The sequence below is a fragment of the Leopardus geoffroyi genome, chromosome B4 (assembly GCF_018350155.1).
Source record: "Leopardus geoffroyi isolate Oge1 chromosome B4, O.geoffroyi_Oge1_pat1.0, whole genome shotgun sequence".
Lineage (NCBI taxonomy): Eukaryota > Metazoa > Chordata > Mammalia > Carnivora > Felidae > Leopardus > Leopardus geoffroyi.
This window is the reverse complement of record NC_059341.1, coordinates 75121354-75139438: the sequence shown is the minus strand read 5'-3', so window position 1 is coordinate 75139438 and position 18085 is coordinate 75121354. Positions and strand designations below refer to the sequence as shown.

The following is an 18085-nucleotide window of genomic DNA, read 5'->3' as shown; positions in this document are numbered from 1 at the left end:
GGAACGCGCCGCCCCTGGGAGTCCCGCCCAGGCCTTCAGATGCTGCGACCCACTGTGTCCTGTGGCCCCTCGGTGGCCGCCCCTCACCACCTGGGGACGTGGTGGACCTGTGTGCCGGTGTAATGGTTACAAGCTTAGGCCCTAGAGCCCCAGAAACCCACTTACGCGAGCTGTGTGGCCTCTGCAAGTTTCTTAAAAACGCCACGCCTCAGTTTCTTCCTTTGTGAAAGGAGGTTGCTAAGGGTACCTACCATACAGGGTTTTTGTGAGGACCAAATGAGATAGTACGAGGTGCTTAGCATGGTGACGAGCACACAGTAGGCATTTGGTACACGGTTGTGGGTCATCACTGGCCTTACTCGTTAATAATTATAATTAGAAAATAAGTAGTGATCTTAATCTTATTAATCTTATAACTTCAACTTCCCCCTGGCAGTCTCTGGAGTGGGCTGAGTGGCCTCCTGGGTGGCATAGGTGGGCGGAGTCAAGGAAGACGCATCTCCTGGCTCATGTGCAGTTGGGCAGAGGCAGAAGCGGGGGGGCAAGCAGGAGTGGGGGACACACGAGGCCTGATCTGGCCAAGGAGGGCCCAGAAACGGCGGGAACAACAAGGAGGGCAAGGGAACGCATATGAGACCACGGAGGGAGAAGGAGCGGCTCCGAGAGGCAGCCCCAGGGCGGTGACCGTGCTTCCTGTTGGGGCAAGCGCTGGCCCTTGAGAAAGACTGTCTGGGGCTGGCTGCTAAGAGGGAGCAGCTGGTCTAAGTGGGGCGGCAGGGGCTGGGGGAGGGGACAGACAAAGGCAGAAACTGACAGAACCTCCACTCCTCTCCCCACATTACAGATGGGGCCCCCATCTTGACTGCTCAGGATGTTTTGCTTACGATAGGAAAGATGGTGGTTAGATACCATGGTGAACCTCGTATCTCAGGGATTGGAGCTGCTGGAGCAGGGGAGTGAGGGTAAGTGGGAACTTGGTCTTTGAGGGCTTTCAGGACCTGAGAAACCCTAAGGCAGTCTGACCAGGGGGCTGAGACTCCGGGAGCCTGTCAGCTCAGGAATTCCCTAGGTGCTGGGGGGCAGGCCTGGCTGTAAGGAGAAGCCTATGGGTGACCGGAAGTGAATGCAGGCCCTCAGAGTCCAGCCACTCTGAGCGAATAGCTCCGCCCCCACCTTTGCACCTTTACCCAGGACAGGCAGGGGAGACTGAGTGGTGGTCTGGGAGGCTCCCGGAGGTGGGCAGGGCTCGGAGGGGCCCCTGGTTCTCTTTGCCAGAGGACGGCGAGGCTCCCCAGAGAGTGCCCGTCTCGGGACAGCTGCACACAACTTGGATGGCTCAGCTCCCCCTGCCTCAGCGTCCAGTGGGTCTCCAGCTAGGAGGAGAGGCCACAGGGTGGAAGAGGACCTGGGCCGGGGAGGGGGGGCAAGGAGCCAGGAAGGACGCTTTCCCACCCCCAGGGAGCTCGAGCTGCCGCTGCCATGGTTACGTCTGCTTCCTGTTTGATTCATCTCAAACAGCAGAGGGGGGGGGGGGTACCGGCTCCCAGCTCGGGCCACCGCTGCGTGGGGCTGTTTACAACAGCCGCATGTGGGATTCCCAGAAAGAGACTCCAAACCGGACATCCTGCGGCTGCAAAATACCCAGGTGTCAAGAGCTAAAAATAGCTGCCCCAGGGCCCCAGGCGAGGGGAAAGGGGCACGCTCACCGCGGGGGTGGAGGGCCGGCCTGTGGCCTCACATCCAGCCTCCTGCGTGGCCCACAGCTGCCGAGCCACAGGGCCTCGATCCCCTTGCCGGGGGGCTGACAGGGGGCCTCTGTCTGGGCAGGCCACGGCCCAGGCCACTCACCTGTGAGCCCGCCCGCCCCCCCCCCCACTCCAGCCCCTCTGCCTGCCCAGCAGAGCTTGCTCTGGGACGCTCATGAGAGCCTCAGAGGGAGTTGGGAGCTCCTAGAGAAAGGGTGTAGCTGGCAGTGGAGAGCAGGGAAGATGAAGCCGATGCTCTTCTAAGACCCCAGTCTGTCACCCCTCCTTGTTCCCACATGCAGTCCGAAATCAGTGCTTGGAATCTTTGAAGTCAGCGGTTGCCGTCTATAAGTGGTTCTTCAGGATTGTCTTCACAGGGGCCCCAGAGAGGAAACAGGCTGCTTTTGCTCCCTAACCTCCCACAGGGCTGGGGTGTGCCGCGGGTACTGGTCTCTGTGGGGCTGTGTGATTCTTCTGTCTTTCCCTGGGCCCAGTAAGTCCCGCATTTGCTCCCTACCTGCCGGCCTGCGGCCTGCGGGAGCGGAAGTGTTGGGGAGAGCCCTGGAGGGTATTGGTTGACAACACGGATTCTGGAGCCCAATTGCCTGGCTCAAGTCCCAGCGGCGTCACTTCCATGTGATGTGACTTCAGACGAGTTCTTTAATACTGCTGGGCCTCAGTCTACTGCCCCGTGTAATGGGGATAAAAACAGTAACCACCTCATACCTTTTGTTTTGTCTTGTCGTGAGCCTTAGATGAATTAGCAAATGTAAGGCTTAGAACAACTGTCACACGGTGAAGCGTGTGTTTACAAAAGTTCAGATGGAAGAGAAAAGGAGGGGAGTGTGGTGGGGGGAGGGAGGGTATAGGAGATGGGGCAAGGAATGCAACGGGGAGAAAATGGACTGTGGTAGAACTAAGAGCAGAGGGTGCCACTGGGACCAGATGCTGAAATGCTTATGCTAGGAGGGAGGCAGCAGGCAAGTTCAGGGACAAATGGTATTAATCATGACCCCTAACCACATGCTAGGTGCTTCACACACAGTGTTGCTAATCTCAGATGGCCACTTCCAAGTAGATGCGGTATTCTTTTTTTTTTTTTTAATGTTTATTGATTTTTGAGAGAGAGAGAAAGAGCAAACAGGGGAGGGGCAGAAAGAGAGGGACAGAGGATCTGAAGCAGGCTCCATGCAGACAACAGAGCCTGATATGGGACTCAGGACTCTGAGCTCTCGAACTGCAAGATCATGACCTGCCCTGAAGGACGCTTAATGGACTGAGCCACCCAGGTGCCCCCCCTCCCCAAGTAGATATTCTTATTACCGTTAGCGATGGGGCGGCCAAGGCTTGACAGCTTACCTTGTGTCCCTGGCTCTCCCTGCACGTCACTGAGGGACCAGACTTTGAACCCACGTCCATCTGACCTCAAAGCCAATGTCCTCTGTGCTGTGGACCCTCACGTTCCTCACTTTATGTGGCAGGAGTTTCTAGCCAGCGTGCAGCCCCCTGGGTTCTGGATAAATCTGAGCAATAAGCAGCTGCATGCCAAGATAATGAGCAATAGAATTAATAATGAACAAGAGAATTTCTGGAAGGTGGGGGAGAGAGAAACTGTTCAAAAGGGTTGACTTTAAGGGAGTTCTGGGGAGTTGGATGACTGAGAATGTTCTTGTCTTTTACCTTTGGAGACTCTGAACATTTTTAGTATCGGCAAGTAGTCTACTTTTAAATTTTTAAAAAACTGTGGGCTGCATTTTAAACTCCTTGAAAGTGAGAACCAGGTTTCATTCATGTTTCCATCTCTTCAACCCCTGGAGCAGTGACTCACATGAAAGTACTTCATGCCTGCATTTGGGATTGACTTCTTGAGTCTCCCCTGCCCTGGTCTGGCCTGGCTGTACCGCTCACCTTCTGGGTGACCGTGACCTAGCCCTTTCCCCTCTCTCTTTCCAACTCTGTGAAGTGAGAGGGTTGGCCTGAATAATCTCCGAAGCCCCATCGGCTCCTAATGTTCTCAGGTTCTGTGACCTGAATGCCTTCGAGAGGCGCTTCTCCTTCGTGCTCAGCCCTCACTCTGTGTCAGAAGGGCCTGGCAACCATGATGTTCTTTCTCATGTTTATTTATTCTTGGATCTTCCTGAAGCCGTTTCACCCCCAGCTTTCATCTTCTCTGCCAGCCCCCATGCAGAGTCTAGCTTTGTCCAGCTTGTGTCAGGGAAACAGAACCAGAACAGTAATGTGGGGTGTGGAGGGAGCCAGCCCTGAACCCAGGACCTGGCCTCCTGCCGCTTCCTGCTTTCCTCTTGCCTCCTGGGGCCCAGGCCTTCCTGCGACTCCTATTCAGCTAGTCGGGAGATCTGGAAGGTGGGGACGGCCTCACAAAAGACATCAGAGGCGTTGGCAGGGGGCTTCTGGGTGGCAGTGCTCGGGAAGCCCCCTTCCTGACAAAGGGCCTAAAACACCTGGGAGAGCAGGTAAGCAGGCAGGGCTCAGGTTTCCAGCCACCTTGTGCATGCCCTGGGGCACGGTTGCATCTGTGGGGCAGGTGAGGCCCAGGCCAACCAGATAGGAGTGGTAGACCAGCTGGCACAGGTGCTCAGGGGACAGAAGAGTGGCCCTGTGTCTGCTCTGGGGGCTGCAGAGCACCGGGATAGACCAGGATTTGGGGGCCCCTTTGGTCAGGTGATCTGGTTTGGGAAGGTAGGCTCAGGTGCTCATTGCCAAGTAACCTGCCTCTTCCGTCTGATGGCAGCTGCTTCCAAAGAAGGGAGAAATGGGGTGGGGAGGGCAGCCAGGATTCCAAAAATTAGAGCTTTCCACCCTGACTGGGAGCTGTGTGGAACAGGATCCAGGCCTAGGCAGTGTTCTCAGTCCCTCGGGTCCATTCAGTCCTGATTTTATTTGTCTGGCCCCAGATTGGTGGTAACAGCACCCTGAGAGGGGACAAGGAGAAAAAGCGTCCCCCAAATCATTGCCAAGCCTGGGCCATAGGATGTACACCTTTTGGTTTTTAATTCAGCCGTTTGCTGGGTGCTCTTAGATGCCATTCCTCTCTCTGGGACACGGGAGAGCTGCTCCACAGGTCTTATCTCTGTTGCTTTGGGCTCTTCTGCACTCATCGGCCGTCAGCACAGAACCAGGGAGTTGGGGGAGAAGCGGAACTTTTTCCAGGAATTGCTTTTGGAAGCAGCCGCTGTTGGCAACACACGCACACACATGCGTGCATGCTCCCAGCTTTTCTGAACAGAGTTTATATCATAGATCATCATCACAAAACATCCCTTTTGGGCCCGGTAACAAACACTACAGAGTTCAGGGCCATTAGTTTTTCTCCTATCCAGAGAGTGCATGGTGTCCCGAATCCACGGTTACCAGGGGAGCAAGGCTTGGCCCTGCTCCCAAGCGTGATTGCCACTGACCAGCCCTCAGGCAGGGACTGAGAGGAGGTAGGAGAGAATTCCCACTGGGAAGGGCTGGAGGCACAGGACTCTAAGCCAGGCACAGCCTGTGGGAACACACCCAGGAGCCCAGTTTAGAAACCTCTCTTGGGGAATCAGGTCCTGCAGCAGAAAAGAAGAGGTCCTAAGAGAGCCCAGGGTGGGGGTTACCATGTTCTGGGGATGGGCTGCTTCCTCCCACACCAGTGTTCCTTGGGGCTCACAAACCTTGAGAAATACCCATGCGACGTCCTAGGCAGGGGGCCGGGGAAGCCATTGCTGTTGAGTCACTCATTCCTACCAGAGCCTGTCATGCGCCCGGCAAGGTGTTAGGTGCAGACTGGCGTGGCTTCCAAATGGCAGCGTGGAGACCGTGATTCGTAGACTCAGTTGAGGTAGTGGACACAGAGTGGGTGCTCTGGGAAGGGAGCAGGAGGGAGGTCAGGGTGAATTTTGTGAGGAGGCCCATCGACTTGTGCTATGCAGACTTTGGGTAGGTGGACTGGCCATTCCCTACCACCTGGAGCATGGGACACTGGGGCTTGAGGGCAGTGATGGGAGACTCCCTGTGCCTAGAGTTCTCCCTTCCCCCAGCAGTGCCTGCCTACAGGGAGTTCTCCTTTTTTCAGCCTCTGGAAGAGGAACTATGACTGCCCCTTAAACACAGACCCAAAAGAGCAGTACCCACCAGTTGCTATTCAGAAAATATCCCTTCTGCCCTGCATCTGGCCTGAGGAGGTCTTCTGTGTGTCTGTCAGGTGCCCCTTCCAGGTGGCCTTCCGGTCTCCTAGACTCCTGTCCCCTCGGCCCTGAGCTGGGATAGCAGAAGGGAAAGGTGTCCGTCTTGGACAGGGGACCTCGGATCTGAACTCTGTCTTTGCCTACCCCAGTGGGCCTCTGGGCTCCTCGGGGCCTCCTGCCATGGAGCTTCATGGGTTCTGAATGGGACAGGGGGGCTCTGGGCTGGGCTTATAAGCCTGGGAGAGGTGACTATTCCCAAAAGAAAAGACTTCTGTTTCAGAAGTCCAAAAAGAAAAAACTGAGAGCTTCTTTTCTCTGGGGGAGCAGAGGCTGCAAGACACAGGACAGGGCCTATGCGTTTCAGACGCACCAGTTCACAGCTCCCACCATTTCTGACTTGATCTTCAGGCCATGACCCCGTCCCTCCCCGACTGTGGAAGCCTCCCCATTTCCACCTGCTTCCATCTGCTCCCACCTGGGAGGCCTCTGAGCAGCCCCCAGCTACCCTTCTCTGGGCCAGCTTCTCCCCATCTCCTACCTGCCAGCCTCAGCAGCCATGCCCTCCCACCTCTGGCCACCTCCCCTTCCAGTCCTCTTTCCCTCAGGGTTGTGGGAGCCTGGGCCCAAGGAGGATGGTGTCTGAGCACATCCAGGAGGGCTGAGGGCACTGTTGGGGGAACTCGGGCCTCCTTGGGCCTGCTGTGGACCGGGCTCCAGCAGGCTGAGATGTTTGAGTCACTGGGTGAGTTGAATGAGGAAGGGAGGGCTGGTGAGTGCTCTCATTCTGCACAGGGAAGTCGAGGAAAGGAATGGGATGGAGTCCTTGCTTTTTGGTTAGTTCCTGGTGCAGGTGCCAGTTTCGGAGCGCCCAAGCTGGAGTGGGACCTCCTGTAGTGGCAGGGAGCCTGCATGGCCTGGCCCGTTCATCCCTTCCCCACCCCTCCCCTGCAGCCCCTTCATGCCCTCTCTCTTCTCTCTACAGATGGGACCCAGGTGAGCCCGGGTGCCCACTGCCCCAGTCCCCCTGGCACAGGTAAGAGTCAGGCCCGAGGGAGCCCGTGGTGGGGAGTGAGGATGGAAGGGACACAAGAAGGGCGAGGAGCTGAAGGGGAAGGAAGCAGGGTAGCTGGCTGATGGGCCAGCGGGTTGGGAGGTTGGGGTTCTGAGGGTGGGGGTGAAGTTGGCGTAGGGGTGGGGTGAGGAGTGGGATAAGAGAGGCAGCCTCGGACCTAGGCTGGTCCCATTGCTAGGAAGCAAAACAGGAAAAGGAAAGGCACGATGCTCTTCTTGTCCTTGCTGGCTGCAGTGAAACAGGAAGGCAAGTAGGAAGCTACTGTTTATACTCAGACCCCTGCCTCACAGGAGGCTCCGGGCGAGGCGCCGCGTTCTTGTTTGTTGGCTTCGGTCCTCACACGGGCCCTGCAAAATGGAAAGGTGCCTCCTGCTGCTCAGGCAGGAGGGGAGGGTCCCCTCTCCTTGGTTCTCTCACCTCTCCTTGCCTCTGCCGCTCCCTGTCCGCTGTGCCGGGACTTCCGCTGTGCTCCCGTCTAGGACACGCTGTGGGGCTGGGGCTGGAGGGGCTGAGGGCTGTCTTCCCCTTAGTCTCAGCCAGCGTCCGCAGAGGGCCTACTGGGTGCCTGACGCCTAATGGTTACAGATGGTGGGGACAAATGGAGTCCGGGGATTCTTTGCTCCTCAGTCCTGGTTGTCCGAAAGATTACAGGCAGGTTGGGGAGAGTGGACACGCCAATAAAAAGGGAAGTGATAGGAGAATGTAGTATGTGACCGGTGCCACACAAGGGACAACTGATTGAGTTCATCCCTTCATTCAAGAAACAAATTCACCACCTGTTGTCACTTAGTCCTCCTTGATATGGAGATATGGAATTTTTTTTAATGTGTATTTAGTTTTGAGACAGGGAGAGAGAGAGAGGCAGAGTGCAAGTAGGGGAGGAGCAGAGAGAGGGAGGGAGAAACGGAATCCGAAGCAGGCTCCAGGTTCTGAGCTGTCAGCACAGAGCCCCGACATAGGGCTCAAACTCACGAACGGCAAGATCGTGACCTGAGCCAAAGTTGGACAGTCAACCGGCAGCCACCCCGGCACCCCTAGACAGGTAATTTCTTTAAAAAAACTCAGAAATCAGAAAAAGAAACAGAAACATTGATGAGTCCCATCTCTGTGCCAGGGTAACTTCCTAGGTGTTTTAGGGGGACGGACACAGAGATTTATTCATCGATTCAGCCGGTATTTATTGGGTTCCTGTCCTGTGCTGAGTACCGTTCTAGGTGCTGGGATAGTGAGAAGGAAACAAAACCAAGTTCCTGCCCTTGGAGCTTACCTCAGATGGTACCTGCCCATGCTGTGCTTATAGGGCACAGAACTTCCAACGTGATTGGAGTCCAGAGGAGGGAGGGCCATGGGGCACTGGGCTGAGTCCTGGGAAGAGGGAGGATTCCAGCCGGACTTGGAAGAAAGGGTAGGATTTGGAAAAGTAGAATGTGAGGGGTGAGGACAGTACCACCAGGGGGTCGTTGGGAGCAAAAGCTCAGAGGACAAAAGGTACGTGGGCTTGTGGCAGGACAGGAGCTGATGGCTGAGACGAAGGCTTGTGTTGGGACATAGGAGACCACGAGAAGCCAGCTTAGCACCAGACTGTGGAGACCCCCACGTGCTAAGTGACCTTCACAGGTGTTCTCAGGGTTGCTGGCAGAGCCCCTCCCACATTCTCAGCTCAGAGTCAATCTGCTCAGCGTAAGGGATGGGCCCTCGCGGTCTGTGTGAGGCTGAAGCGGCCAGCACTGTGTCCTGTGGCCTGCCTCAGGTTCCCTGAGGTCCCTCTTGCATCGTCAGGGGAGTCAGCCCAGGAAGCCAGGACACCAGATGGGGGAGGACTGAGACCCTTCCTGGCAGGAGGGTGTTAGCATCAGAGGCTTAGACTCCACCAGACTGAGAATCTGGGTTCCCTGGGTGGATGCATGAACAAGGGGTGGGGACACGGAAGCCATGCATTGCCTGCTGCAGGGCACATCTGGGTGCACAGCCGTCCCCTCCGGTCTCTTAATATCCGGAGAGTCACGGTGGGCACCTCCCTGCTTGTCTCCATCTCCCCCGGTCAGGGCATGTTAGAGCAGGTGCCCCTTAGCAACCTACCGCGAGCCCCTCTTCCTTCGTCCACTGAGAAACTTCCATGAGGGCTGGTGACTTCCTGAAAGTCCATGGGAAAAAAGAGCTGGAGCAGTGGCCTGGGTGGGACCAGAAGCCATGCTCGCCATCTCTGTTTCCTGGGTGGCTTTGGAGAGGTCCTTTCACCCGAGCCTCAGTTTCCACACTTGGGATAATGAAATAGTAATAACTACCTCCCAGGGCCTATAGGGGATTTCAGGGTGAAAGTGTTTTGCAGACATGCGTACACGTGCGCCATAGGTTTAAGGTAATGAGTAGTAATGGCTGAGTTGGGCCTGGAGACTGTGTTCCCTGACTCCCCAGCTGGTGCTTTGTCCCAGTGCCTTCCAGTCCGCCTCAGCCTTGGGCCCTGAGGGAAAGTCATCCCCCGATGAGGGATGCCTAGCATTGGATGAACGGAAGGAGGCTTCTCCAGAAAGGTTCCCCCCCTTGTGCGCTCTGTCCTAGGGCACCTGCTCTCACCCCTGCCTGCTTCCCTTTCTCCAGGATAATCACCCTGCAGACACTCCACCTCTGAGCGTCCGCAGCTGCCCCGTCCAGCCTGGTCCGGCTGGCTGTGTGGGCACACAACCTGGTCTGGTGGCTAGTTATAAATAGGTCCTGCACCCACAGCCTTGGGAAGGTACTCCTGGCCTCGGTGCAGAGGGCGCTTGAGAAGAGGCGGCTGAGCCTGCGGTTCTTACAGTGCCAGGCCCAGAGCTGGCCTGAGGGTGCCTGGAGGCAGGCCCCTGCAGATGGGCCCCGGGAGCTGAGGAAGCTGCCCTGCGAATAGGGCCGTGCAGGCTCAGGATGGCGGGGCAAGGCTAGCCGCAGGTTCAGGGCACTGCCTCTTTATCCTGTGGCCCGGGATAGAGTACCGGAGGGTGGCTGCTGAAAGAGCCCATGAGGCCCTCTAGGGCTGGTGGCTGAACAAAGGGGACCGTTTGCCCGCGGGCTAGCTGTTTTGAGTGCAGTTCATTAGGGGGCAGTCCAGCCAAATCTTCATTCCATCCGGGAAGAAGAGAAGGAGATGGCAGGGCCCAGAATGTTCCCCCATAGGGCTTGCAGCCCGTCACTGAACCCTCCCAGCACCCAGCCCCTGCTCTGGAGAGGCAACATATTTAGTGGAAAAGTGCCGTGCTTGGAGTCAGAAGGCTCGATTGGAGCGCTACCTCGATAGCCTAACCTTGTATGGTTACATGACCTCCTTTCTCATGGGACCAAGGTGAGGACTGAAGTGAGGAAAAGGCACCTGAGGGTGGCTTGCCCTTGTCAAGTGAGCCTGGAGGAGGCTGCTTAGGTCCTAACCTTCTCCCTCAAACTTTCCTGCCGACCCTGCCCTCTCTGTGTGCCCCCAGGCCGCCTCAGGCCCCCAGCGGACACGCCAGGCCCTCAGCCCCAGCCCATGGACCTGCGGGTAGGCCAGCGGCCCCCGGTGGAGCCCCCGCCAGAGCCGGCGCTGCTGGCCCTGCAGCACCCCCAGCACCTGCACCACCACCTGCTGTTCGCAGCAGGCCTGCCTCAGCGCTCAGCGGAACCCATGAGGGTAAAGTCAGAGCTCCCCGCACACGCGGTGGCCTCGAGCTCCGCCCCCAGCCCCCCTCCCTCCCTCCAGCCTCCCCCAGACCCTCGGCTCAGTCTTCAACTCCTTGCCCCTTCCTGGGCGGCCGGCCCTGCCCACAGCTCCCAATGGACACGCCGGTGCCCCAGTTGCAGGTGGGGCAGCAGGAGCAAGAGCTGCGGCAGCTTCTCAATAAGGACAAGAGCAAGCGAAGTAAGGACCGCACGCACGCGGGCTGGGGTGGTTTTGCAGAGTGTGGGCGGGGCCTCGCAGAAGGGGTGGGGCCACGGGCTTGGCTCTCGCCTGAGCAGGCCAGGGCCCCTGGCCGCTTCGTATTACGGGAGGGGACGGGGCAATGGGTGGAGGATGCGGCAGGGAGGCCACCGTCCATCCACCCCCAACCCGTTCGTGACTTCCCACCCCCATAGGTGCCGTAGCTAGCAGTGTGGTCAAGCAGAAGCTGGCAGAGGTGATTCTAAAGAAGCAGCAGGCAGCCCTAGAGAGAACAGTCCATCCCAATAGCCCCAGCATTCCCTACAGGTAACTCGCTCCCCGCCGGCTCCCTCGTGTCCTCACCTCCTCCTCCCTACGGGTCAGCCTGTGCACGCTCGCTCGTACTCTCCCCCTCTGCCTCCCAGCTGCCCATCACCTGACCCTTACCCCTCGCCTCTAATTATAATGCTGTCCCCAAACCCCTCCCCCACCCGACACCTGCCCCCTTTTCTCCTTGAATTATCTCTCCCCACCCCACCCGAAGCCCTTCATACTCCTCACCGAGACCCCGACATACCACGCTGGCTTTCTTCTTCCGTACACGAGTCCCTTTTCTCTTTATGACTTTCCCTAAGCACCAAAAAAAAAATCCTGATTCCTGGAGCAGGTTCCTCCTGCTGGGACAAAGAGTTCCCAGTGTGACTGGGACCCAAGCAAGCCCTGGGACCCTGGCTCCTAGGCCTAGATCTGAGGCCTGCGTTGGAGGCTGCCTATAGGAAGGGTGGCCCAATGCTGCCACCTGGAGATGGCCCCTGTTCTTGTCCCGCCACACAGTGCCTGGCCCTGTCAGCTGCTGCTGCCTCCCCTAGCACGTCCCGAGGGCCCCTGCTCAGGAAGAGCCCTTGCAGAGCCTTTGGCTGCCAGGTCTCTGGGCCTCTCCACCCCTCTGAAGCAACCTGTGCCTTCACTCCACAGAACTCTCGAGCCCCTGGAGACGGAAGGAGCTGCTCGCTCTATGCTTAGCAGCTTTCTGCCTCCTGTTCCCAGCCTGCCCAGTGACCCCCCAGAACACTTCCCTCTCCGAAAGACAGGCGAGTGGGACAGGCAGAGGGAGACCCTCTAGGGGAGTTAAGGGGTCAGGGCTTTGGACATGGGTTGGGAGCGTGGAGGGGTGGGAGGGTCTGGCTGGGGAGCAGAAGGTCAGCCCCCAGTGGCTTGCTTTCTCCCTGGCACTGCCTTCTCTCACCTTAACTCAGAGGTGACTGGGAGGAGGGAGGTGTGGGGCCAAGTAACGCTGTGCTCCCACAGTTTCTGAGCCCAACCTGAAGCTGCGCTACAAGCCCAAGAAGTCCCTGGAGAGGAGGAAGAATCCACTGCTCAGAAAGGAGAGCGCCCCGCCTAGTCTCCGGCGGCGGCCTGCAGAGACCCTCGGTGGTAAGAGCCAGCAGGGTGAGCAGAGGTGGCTGGTGTTACCCCTTTGGGTCAGGTCCCACCCAGACAGGGCTAGTGTGCATGGTCATACAGGATGTGTCCCACACACTTGCTAGGGGGGTGAGTTGCCAGCCCCCATACTGTTGGCTGAGCTGACATCTGCCCAGAAGAAGGGTCACCTTCAAAAAAGTGTCCAGAGGCACTGGAGACCAGTGGCTGGCCCTCTTCCTGCCCTTCTGGGAAGAAAGCAGGAAGCAGAGGCCGCCCATTGGGGAAGGGGGACTGGCCCTGCTCTGGCCACGCTTGGCCTCTGACTGTGCTTCCCTTCCCGCCCCAGACTCCTCCCCCAGTAGCAGCAGCACACCAGCATCAGGGTGCAGCTCCCCCAATGACAGCGAGCAAGGCCCCAACCCCGTCCTGGGCTCGGAGGTAAGGCCTTGCCAGGCTGGGCTCTCCGGGGGGCAGGGGGGCCGTTCTGAGGCTCAGCCTTCTTCTCAGCGAGCAGCCCTGACCAAGCTGGGGCCACAGGGTCTGGGCAGCCTGGACCCGAGCCTCCTGGGGGTTCTGGGGAAGGCGTGCCCAGAGGTAGAGGTCTGGGACCGGTGACCCCTGCCCTGCTCCCCATGGCAGGCGCTCTTGGGCCAGCGGCTGCGGCTGCAGGAGACCTCTCTGGCCCCGTTCGCCTTGCCGACAGTGTCCTTGCTGCCCGCAATCACGCTGGGGCTCCCCGCCCCTGCCAGGGTGAGTGGCTGAGGCGCCCTCCCCCACTGCAAGCCCCCAGCTTCTGTTCGCTCCCTTCTCCTACCACCTCACCCTGGCACTTTCACCGCTCTCTCTGGGAGGGATCTTTCCCCCCTGTGACTTCTCCCTTCTTCTCTCCAGGCTGATGCTGACCGCAGGACCCATCCGACACTGGGCCCTCGGGGGCCGGTCCTGGGGAGCCCCCATGCTCCCCTCTTCCTGCCCCACAGCCTGGAGTCTGAGTCTGGGGGCCCCTTGTCCTCTCGACTACAGCCCATTCTCCTCCTCGATCCCTCAGTCTCTCACGCGCCCCTGCTGACTGGTGAGTTCCCAGGCTTCTCCAGGGGAGGGGCTGGTCCCTGCATCTTGCTAAGGGCCAAGCCCGGGAAGGGTCCCTTCCTTCCTGCCCCTCTGCAGTCCCCCATCCTGCGTGTCTCCCTACTGAGTCCCTGCCGCCTACCACCCCAAGCCTTTGCTTCCTTCCATTCCTCCCTTTGGTTCCCTCCTTATGCCCCACCCCCACCCCATTCTTTCCAGTGCCCGGGCTTGGGCCCCTGCCCTTCCACTTTGCCCAGTCCTTACTGACCACCGAGCGGCTCTCTGGGTCAGGCCTCCACCGGCCACTAAGCCGGACCCGCTCAGAGCCCCTGCCCCCAAGCGCCACCGCCCCCCCACCGCTGGGCCCCCTGCAGCCCCGCCTGGACCGGCTCAAACCTCACGTCCAGCTGATCAAGGTGAGGGGAACTGGGTAGGGGAGGTGATGAGGGGTTGCTTAACTGGACCCTGGGGGCTGAAAGAAGGGAGGCTTAGGAAGGGTGAGGATCTGGTGGGCCAGAGAGAGGATATGGCTCCTGAGGGCCAAGAGCTGCCTGGCTGCTAAAGCCCCAGCAAGATGAGCAGCCACCCAGCCCGGCCTACCGTGGCCTACTGCACACCTTGAATCCCAGCATGGCTTCTCAGTGGGCATCTCCCCTCCCCAGAGGCCAGCCAAGCCAAGTGAGAAGCCCCGACTGCGGCAGATCCCCTCAGCTGAGGACCTGGAGACAGATGGTGGGGGAGTGGGGCCGGTGGGGGATGACGGCCTGGAGCACAGGGAGTCAAGCCATGGGCAGCACGAAGCCAGAGGCCCTATTCCTCTCCAGCAGCACCAGCAGGTATGGCAGCGCCTGCTTCCCTGGGAAGGTGCGGTCGGGAGACTCTGGGGTCTGGCACAGATGGAGGGGAGGGAGCCAGGTTACCAGTGTGGGAGACAACTCCGGGACCCACGGTTACCGTATCGGATCCGCACCAAGGTGCAGGCACGCACACCCCTACACACATCCGGGCACAAGCGTGCGCGCGCATGCGTCCTCATACGCCCACGCCCCGGCAGCCCGGCAGCCTCAGGGTGCAGCCGTGTCCTTGTGCAGCAGTGAGGCTGGGCTCTCGTGGAGCCACGCGCATTCCTGCCCTAGTACATCTCCCCTGTGACCCGTTGTACCGTGTCCAGGAAGGCGGCTGGGGCAGGAAATGGGGCGGAGCCAGGGCGTGCTCACAGCGTATGCGTTTGCTAGTGCTGCTGTGACAACTGGCACAAACTGGGTGCTTTAAACGGTAGTCACTTATTGTCTCACAGATCTGGGGGCCGGAAGTCCAAGATCGAGGTGCCCTCAGGGTTGGTTCCTTCAAGGGCCGTGAGGAAAGGGGCTGCTCCAGGCCTCTCTCCCCACCTGCAGATGGCCACCTTCTCTCTGAGTCTTCACCTCGTCTTCCCTCTATGCCTGTGTACACATTTCCCCTTTTTATAAGGTCGGAAGTCATATTGGATTAAGGCTCACCCTGATGAGCTCATTTTAACTTGATTACCTCTGTAAAAAGCCCATCCCCAAATCAGGTCATATTCTGAGGTACTGGGCCAGGGGTTAGGACTTTGTAAACAGGAAGTGGGGGGACACAAGTCGGCCCATGGCACATGGTAATAGTCCACACACGTGCAATGGCTCACACAGGTCCCTGTGTCCTTGGGAAGTTGGCCCGAGGCCCCTTACCTGGGTTCTGGCTTTGGAGTCCCAAGGCTCCAAGGCGTTCTGGTGGAACAGTGTGGTCGTTCTGGGCTGCGGACCTTTGGGGGCATCGGCGGAGGCAGGGGGTTCAGCAGTCAAAGGCCAGAGCCCAGCCAGGAGGCAAGGCTGGAGGCATCCTGGAATCTCTCCCGAAGGGGTCCTGCCTGGAGGTTTCTGAGAACTTGGGCAGAAGCATATGGAGCAGAATCCTGAGACCTGGAATCTGAGGCCCCCTGTGTCCCTCAGGTGTTCCTCTGGGAGCAGCAGCGACTGGCTGGGCGGCTCCCACGGGGAGGAACTGGGGACTCTGTGCTGCTTTCCCTGGCCCAGGGCAGTCACCGGCCCCTGTCCAGGGCTCAGTCATCCCCAGCTGCGCCTGCCTCACTGCCAACCCCAGAGCCTGCCAGCCAGGCCCGTGTCCTGCCCAGCTCAGAGACCTCTGCCAGGACCCTGCCGTTCACCACAGGTGAGGCCTGGATTAGAGTGGGGGCGGGAAAAGGGGCTGGGGGCACACGGGCTCAGGCACGAGTCCGTGTCTGTGTTGTGGTGTCGCTCAGGACGTTTTTTGAGGCCACAGAGCGCTTTCTGGGTCTTGTTAGGTCCACGTGGCATCCCATGAAGCAGGTAGAGAGGGTGGTTGTTCTCATCTTACAGATGAGGAGACCTGGGCGCCGGGGACCTAAGGTGACAAGGTTGCCAAATAGCAAGCTGACGGTCAAGCCAGGCCAAGAATCCGGGTCTCCTGGCACCCAGCTCAGATCTTTCAAAAGCGATATTTGTTACAGTTGCTCTGCTTGTAAAAAGAGCTTAAAAGCATTTTAGAAATTTTGTAAACCACGTAAAAACCTAAGAATGAAATAAAAATCGCCAGCCAGTATCCCACCACCCCAAAGCAGCCTCTCCTGAAGGCCGCTGTCGTTCGGCCCCATCTTAATCCAGCTGTGTACAAACCCCGTCTACACACGGACTGCGTGCTGTGCCCCGCCTTGTTCTGTGAACGTGTTACGAACACGCTGTGATGCAACTCGCCCGTAAAAATGAGATTTTTGGACTATTTCGTCACAGTATTCTATCTTTATTTTTTTCAAGATTTCTTCCGGGTTGGGCTACTCGTTTTCCCTCACGGGAACGTCCTTGTGCGTAAACTTTCGTTCACCCCTGGTGTTGTTTCCCACTCTTAAGGAGTGGCATCCCTGGGCCAAGTGGTGTGAAAGTTTTGCAGATCCTGCTGTCCTGAGGCGTGCTGGACACTCACCGTGTGCAGGGCCCTCTAGGCGTCCCCGCTGTTCAGGCCGAAGCAGTCACTTCCCCAAAACTGCATCTGTCTTGTCACGTGGCTCAGCGTCACTGTAGGCTTCCCCCCTCTCAGTCTGGGGGTTTCTGAGGAATGTTTTTCTCCTCTCGTTCCCCCGTGGCCGCCTATTTGGGTCATGGCATCCAGCGTGAGACCCTGACATTAGGCCTCCTTTTGTTAGGCTCTGAGCTCCTGAGGTCATGGTGGATGCACTGGGCCAGGGGAGCAGGGACAGTGTGGCAGGAAGGCATCGGCTGTGTGGCAGCAGCATTAGCTGGGGCTGTGTCGTGTGTGCGCGGGGTGCCTGAGGCTGCCTGGGTTAGCGATCGGGGTGGGGGTGTGTCTGGGTGTGAGGGGCCGAGGGGCAGAATGGGGTATGCGGGGGTGGGGTGGGGGAGCATGTCAGGTTGGCTCCGTGTGTGTGCGCGTGTGCGTGCAGCCAGGGGCGGGGGTGGGGACTCCCTTGGGTCTGGGCCCTGAGCCCTGTTCTTGGCAGGGCTGGTGTATGACTCGGTGATGCTGAAACACCAGTGCTCCTGCGGGGACAACAGCAGGCACCCGGAGCACGCGGGCCGTATCCAGAGCATCTGGTCCCGGCTGCAGGAGCGGGGGCTCCGGAGCCAGTGTGAGGTGAGCGGGCAGGGAGGGGGCTGCGGAACCAGACGAGGTGGGAGTGCTGGAAGGGAAGGGAAGGGGGGCCCTGGAGCCAGTGGGAGATGAGGGGCCAAGCGGGTGGCGGTGATGGCAGGGAGGGGGTGAGCAGGGCCTTAGGAGCTCTGCGGGCCCTTCCCCAGTGTCTCCGGGGCCGGAAGGCCTCCCTGGAGGAGCTGCAGTCAGTGCACTCCGAGCGGCACGTGCTCCTCTATGGCACCAACCCGCTCAGCCGCCTCAAACTGGACAACGGGAAGCTGGCAGGTAGGGGCCTCATGGTGCCTGGGGTCCCCGGGGCCTCCACTGGCTCACCCGGCCCACTCATCCCCTGTGCTCTCTTGCCCCACCCCTGCCCGGCCTGTGCCCCCAGCATCCTGGGCATCCCCAGGCTGCCCTAGTCCCTCCGCTGCCCACTGCCCTCTTGCCCTGCACACCTGGCCCCAGCCCTCTGCGGGCTCTCTCTGCTCCCAGCCGGGCCAGAGCCGAGAGGATTCAGCTCACACACACTGGGCCTCTCCCCACAGGGCTCCTGGCACAGCGGATGTTTGTGATGCTGCCCTGTGGTGGGGTAGGGGTAAGTGTGCCCGGGGGTTCTTGAGCGGCCGTTGCCACGGGCTCTCGGAGCTCCTCCCTTCTGTTCTCCCAGGCCCAGCCCCTACCTGCTTGTTCTTGTGGTTCTACCAGACCCGTTGGGCCAGGGGCTCTCCCATAATGCTCCTCTGCCGGCTAGAAGCTCCTTGTGGACAGGTGTGTCCTCCACCTATCAGTGTCTCCTGAGTGGGGAACCCTGTGCCTTGCACTGAGACGGTGTTTGGTAAATGTCGAGTGAGGTTCAAAGAGCAGGGGATCGCCTCCCTTCGTAAGACCCTGGTGGTGGTCGGGATTGTCCCTTCCACGCTGGCCTCCAGGAGGTCAGGCTCCACGGCCTGGGGCTGTGGGGGTGCCTCCGGTGTCCTTGGCGACCCAGGCAATTCTCTCCCACTGCCCACCTTCCCCTCCTCCCGGCTCGCCCAGCTTCAGGGGCTCTCTGCCTCCTCTGGTGGTGTCCCAGCCAGGAGTGTGCAGG

At 59.2% G+C, this 18085-nt stretch overlaps 1 protein-coding gene across 18 annotated transcripts in view; it reads left to right on the top strand.

Annotated features, from left to right (window-relative positions):
* The window catches only part of HDAC7 (histone deacetylase 7), a 36523-nt gene that overhangs the window by 9592 nt on the left and 8846 nt on the right, over positions 1 to 18085 (top strand). For 3 of the 18 annotated variants that reach the window (XM_045466003.1, XM_045466006.1, XM_045466013.1), the window contains exons 2-16: positions 6906 to 6956; positions 10445 to 10632; positions 10770 to 10860; positions 11076 to 11187; positions 11836 to 11951; positions 12169 to 12294; positions 12629 to 12720; positions 12922 to 13032; positions 13174 to 13354; positions 13570 to 13766; positions 14013 to 14186; positions 15321 to 15540; positions 16865 to 16998; positions 17163 to 17283; positions 17544 to 17593. In XM_045466003.1, coding sequence (XP_045321959.1) covers positions 6906 to 6956; positions 10445 to 10632; positions 10770 to 10860; positions 11076 to 11187; positions 11836 to 11951; positions 12169 to 12294; positions 12629 to 12720; positions 12922 to 13032; positions 13174 to 13354; positions 13570 to 13766; positions 14013 to 14186; positions 15321 to 15540; positions 16865 to 16998; positions 17163 to 17283; positions 17544 to 17593 — 1964 coding nt within the window. Of the gene's footprint in view, positions 1 to 844; positions 963 to 6634; positions 6666 to 6905; positions 6957 to 10444; positions 10633 to 10769; positions 10861 to 11075; positions 11188 to 11835; positions 11952 to 12168; positions 12295 to 12628; positions 12721 to 12921; positions 13033 to 13173; positions 13355 to 13569; positions 13767 to 14012; positions 14187 to 15320; positions 15541 to 16864; positions 16999 to 17162; positions 17284 to 17543; positions 17594 to 18085 lie in introns of those variants that run through there. The other 15 variants (XR_006709403.1, XM_045465998.1, XM_045466009.1 and 12 more) reach the window with 13 other exon arrangements.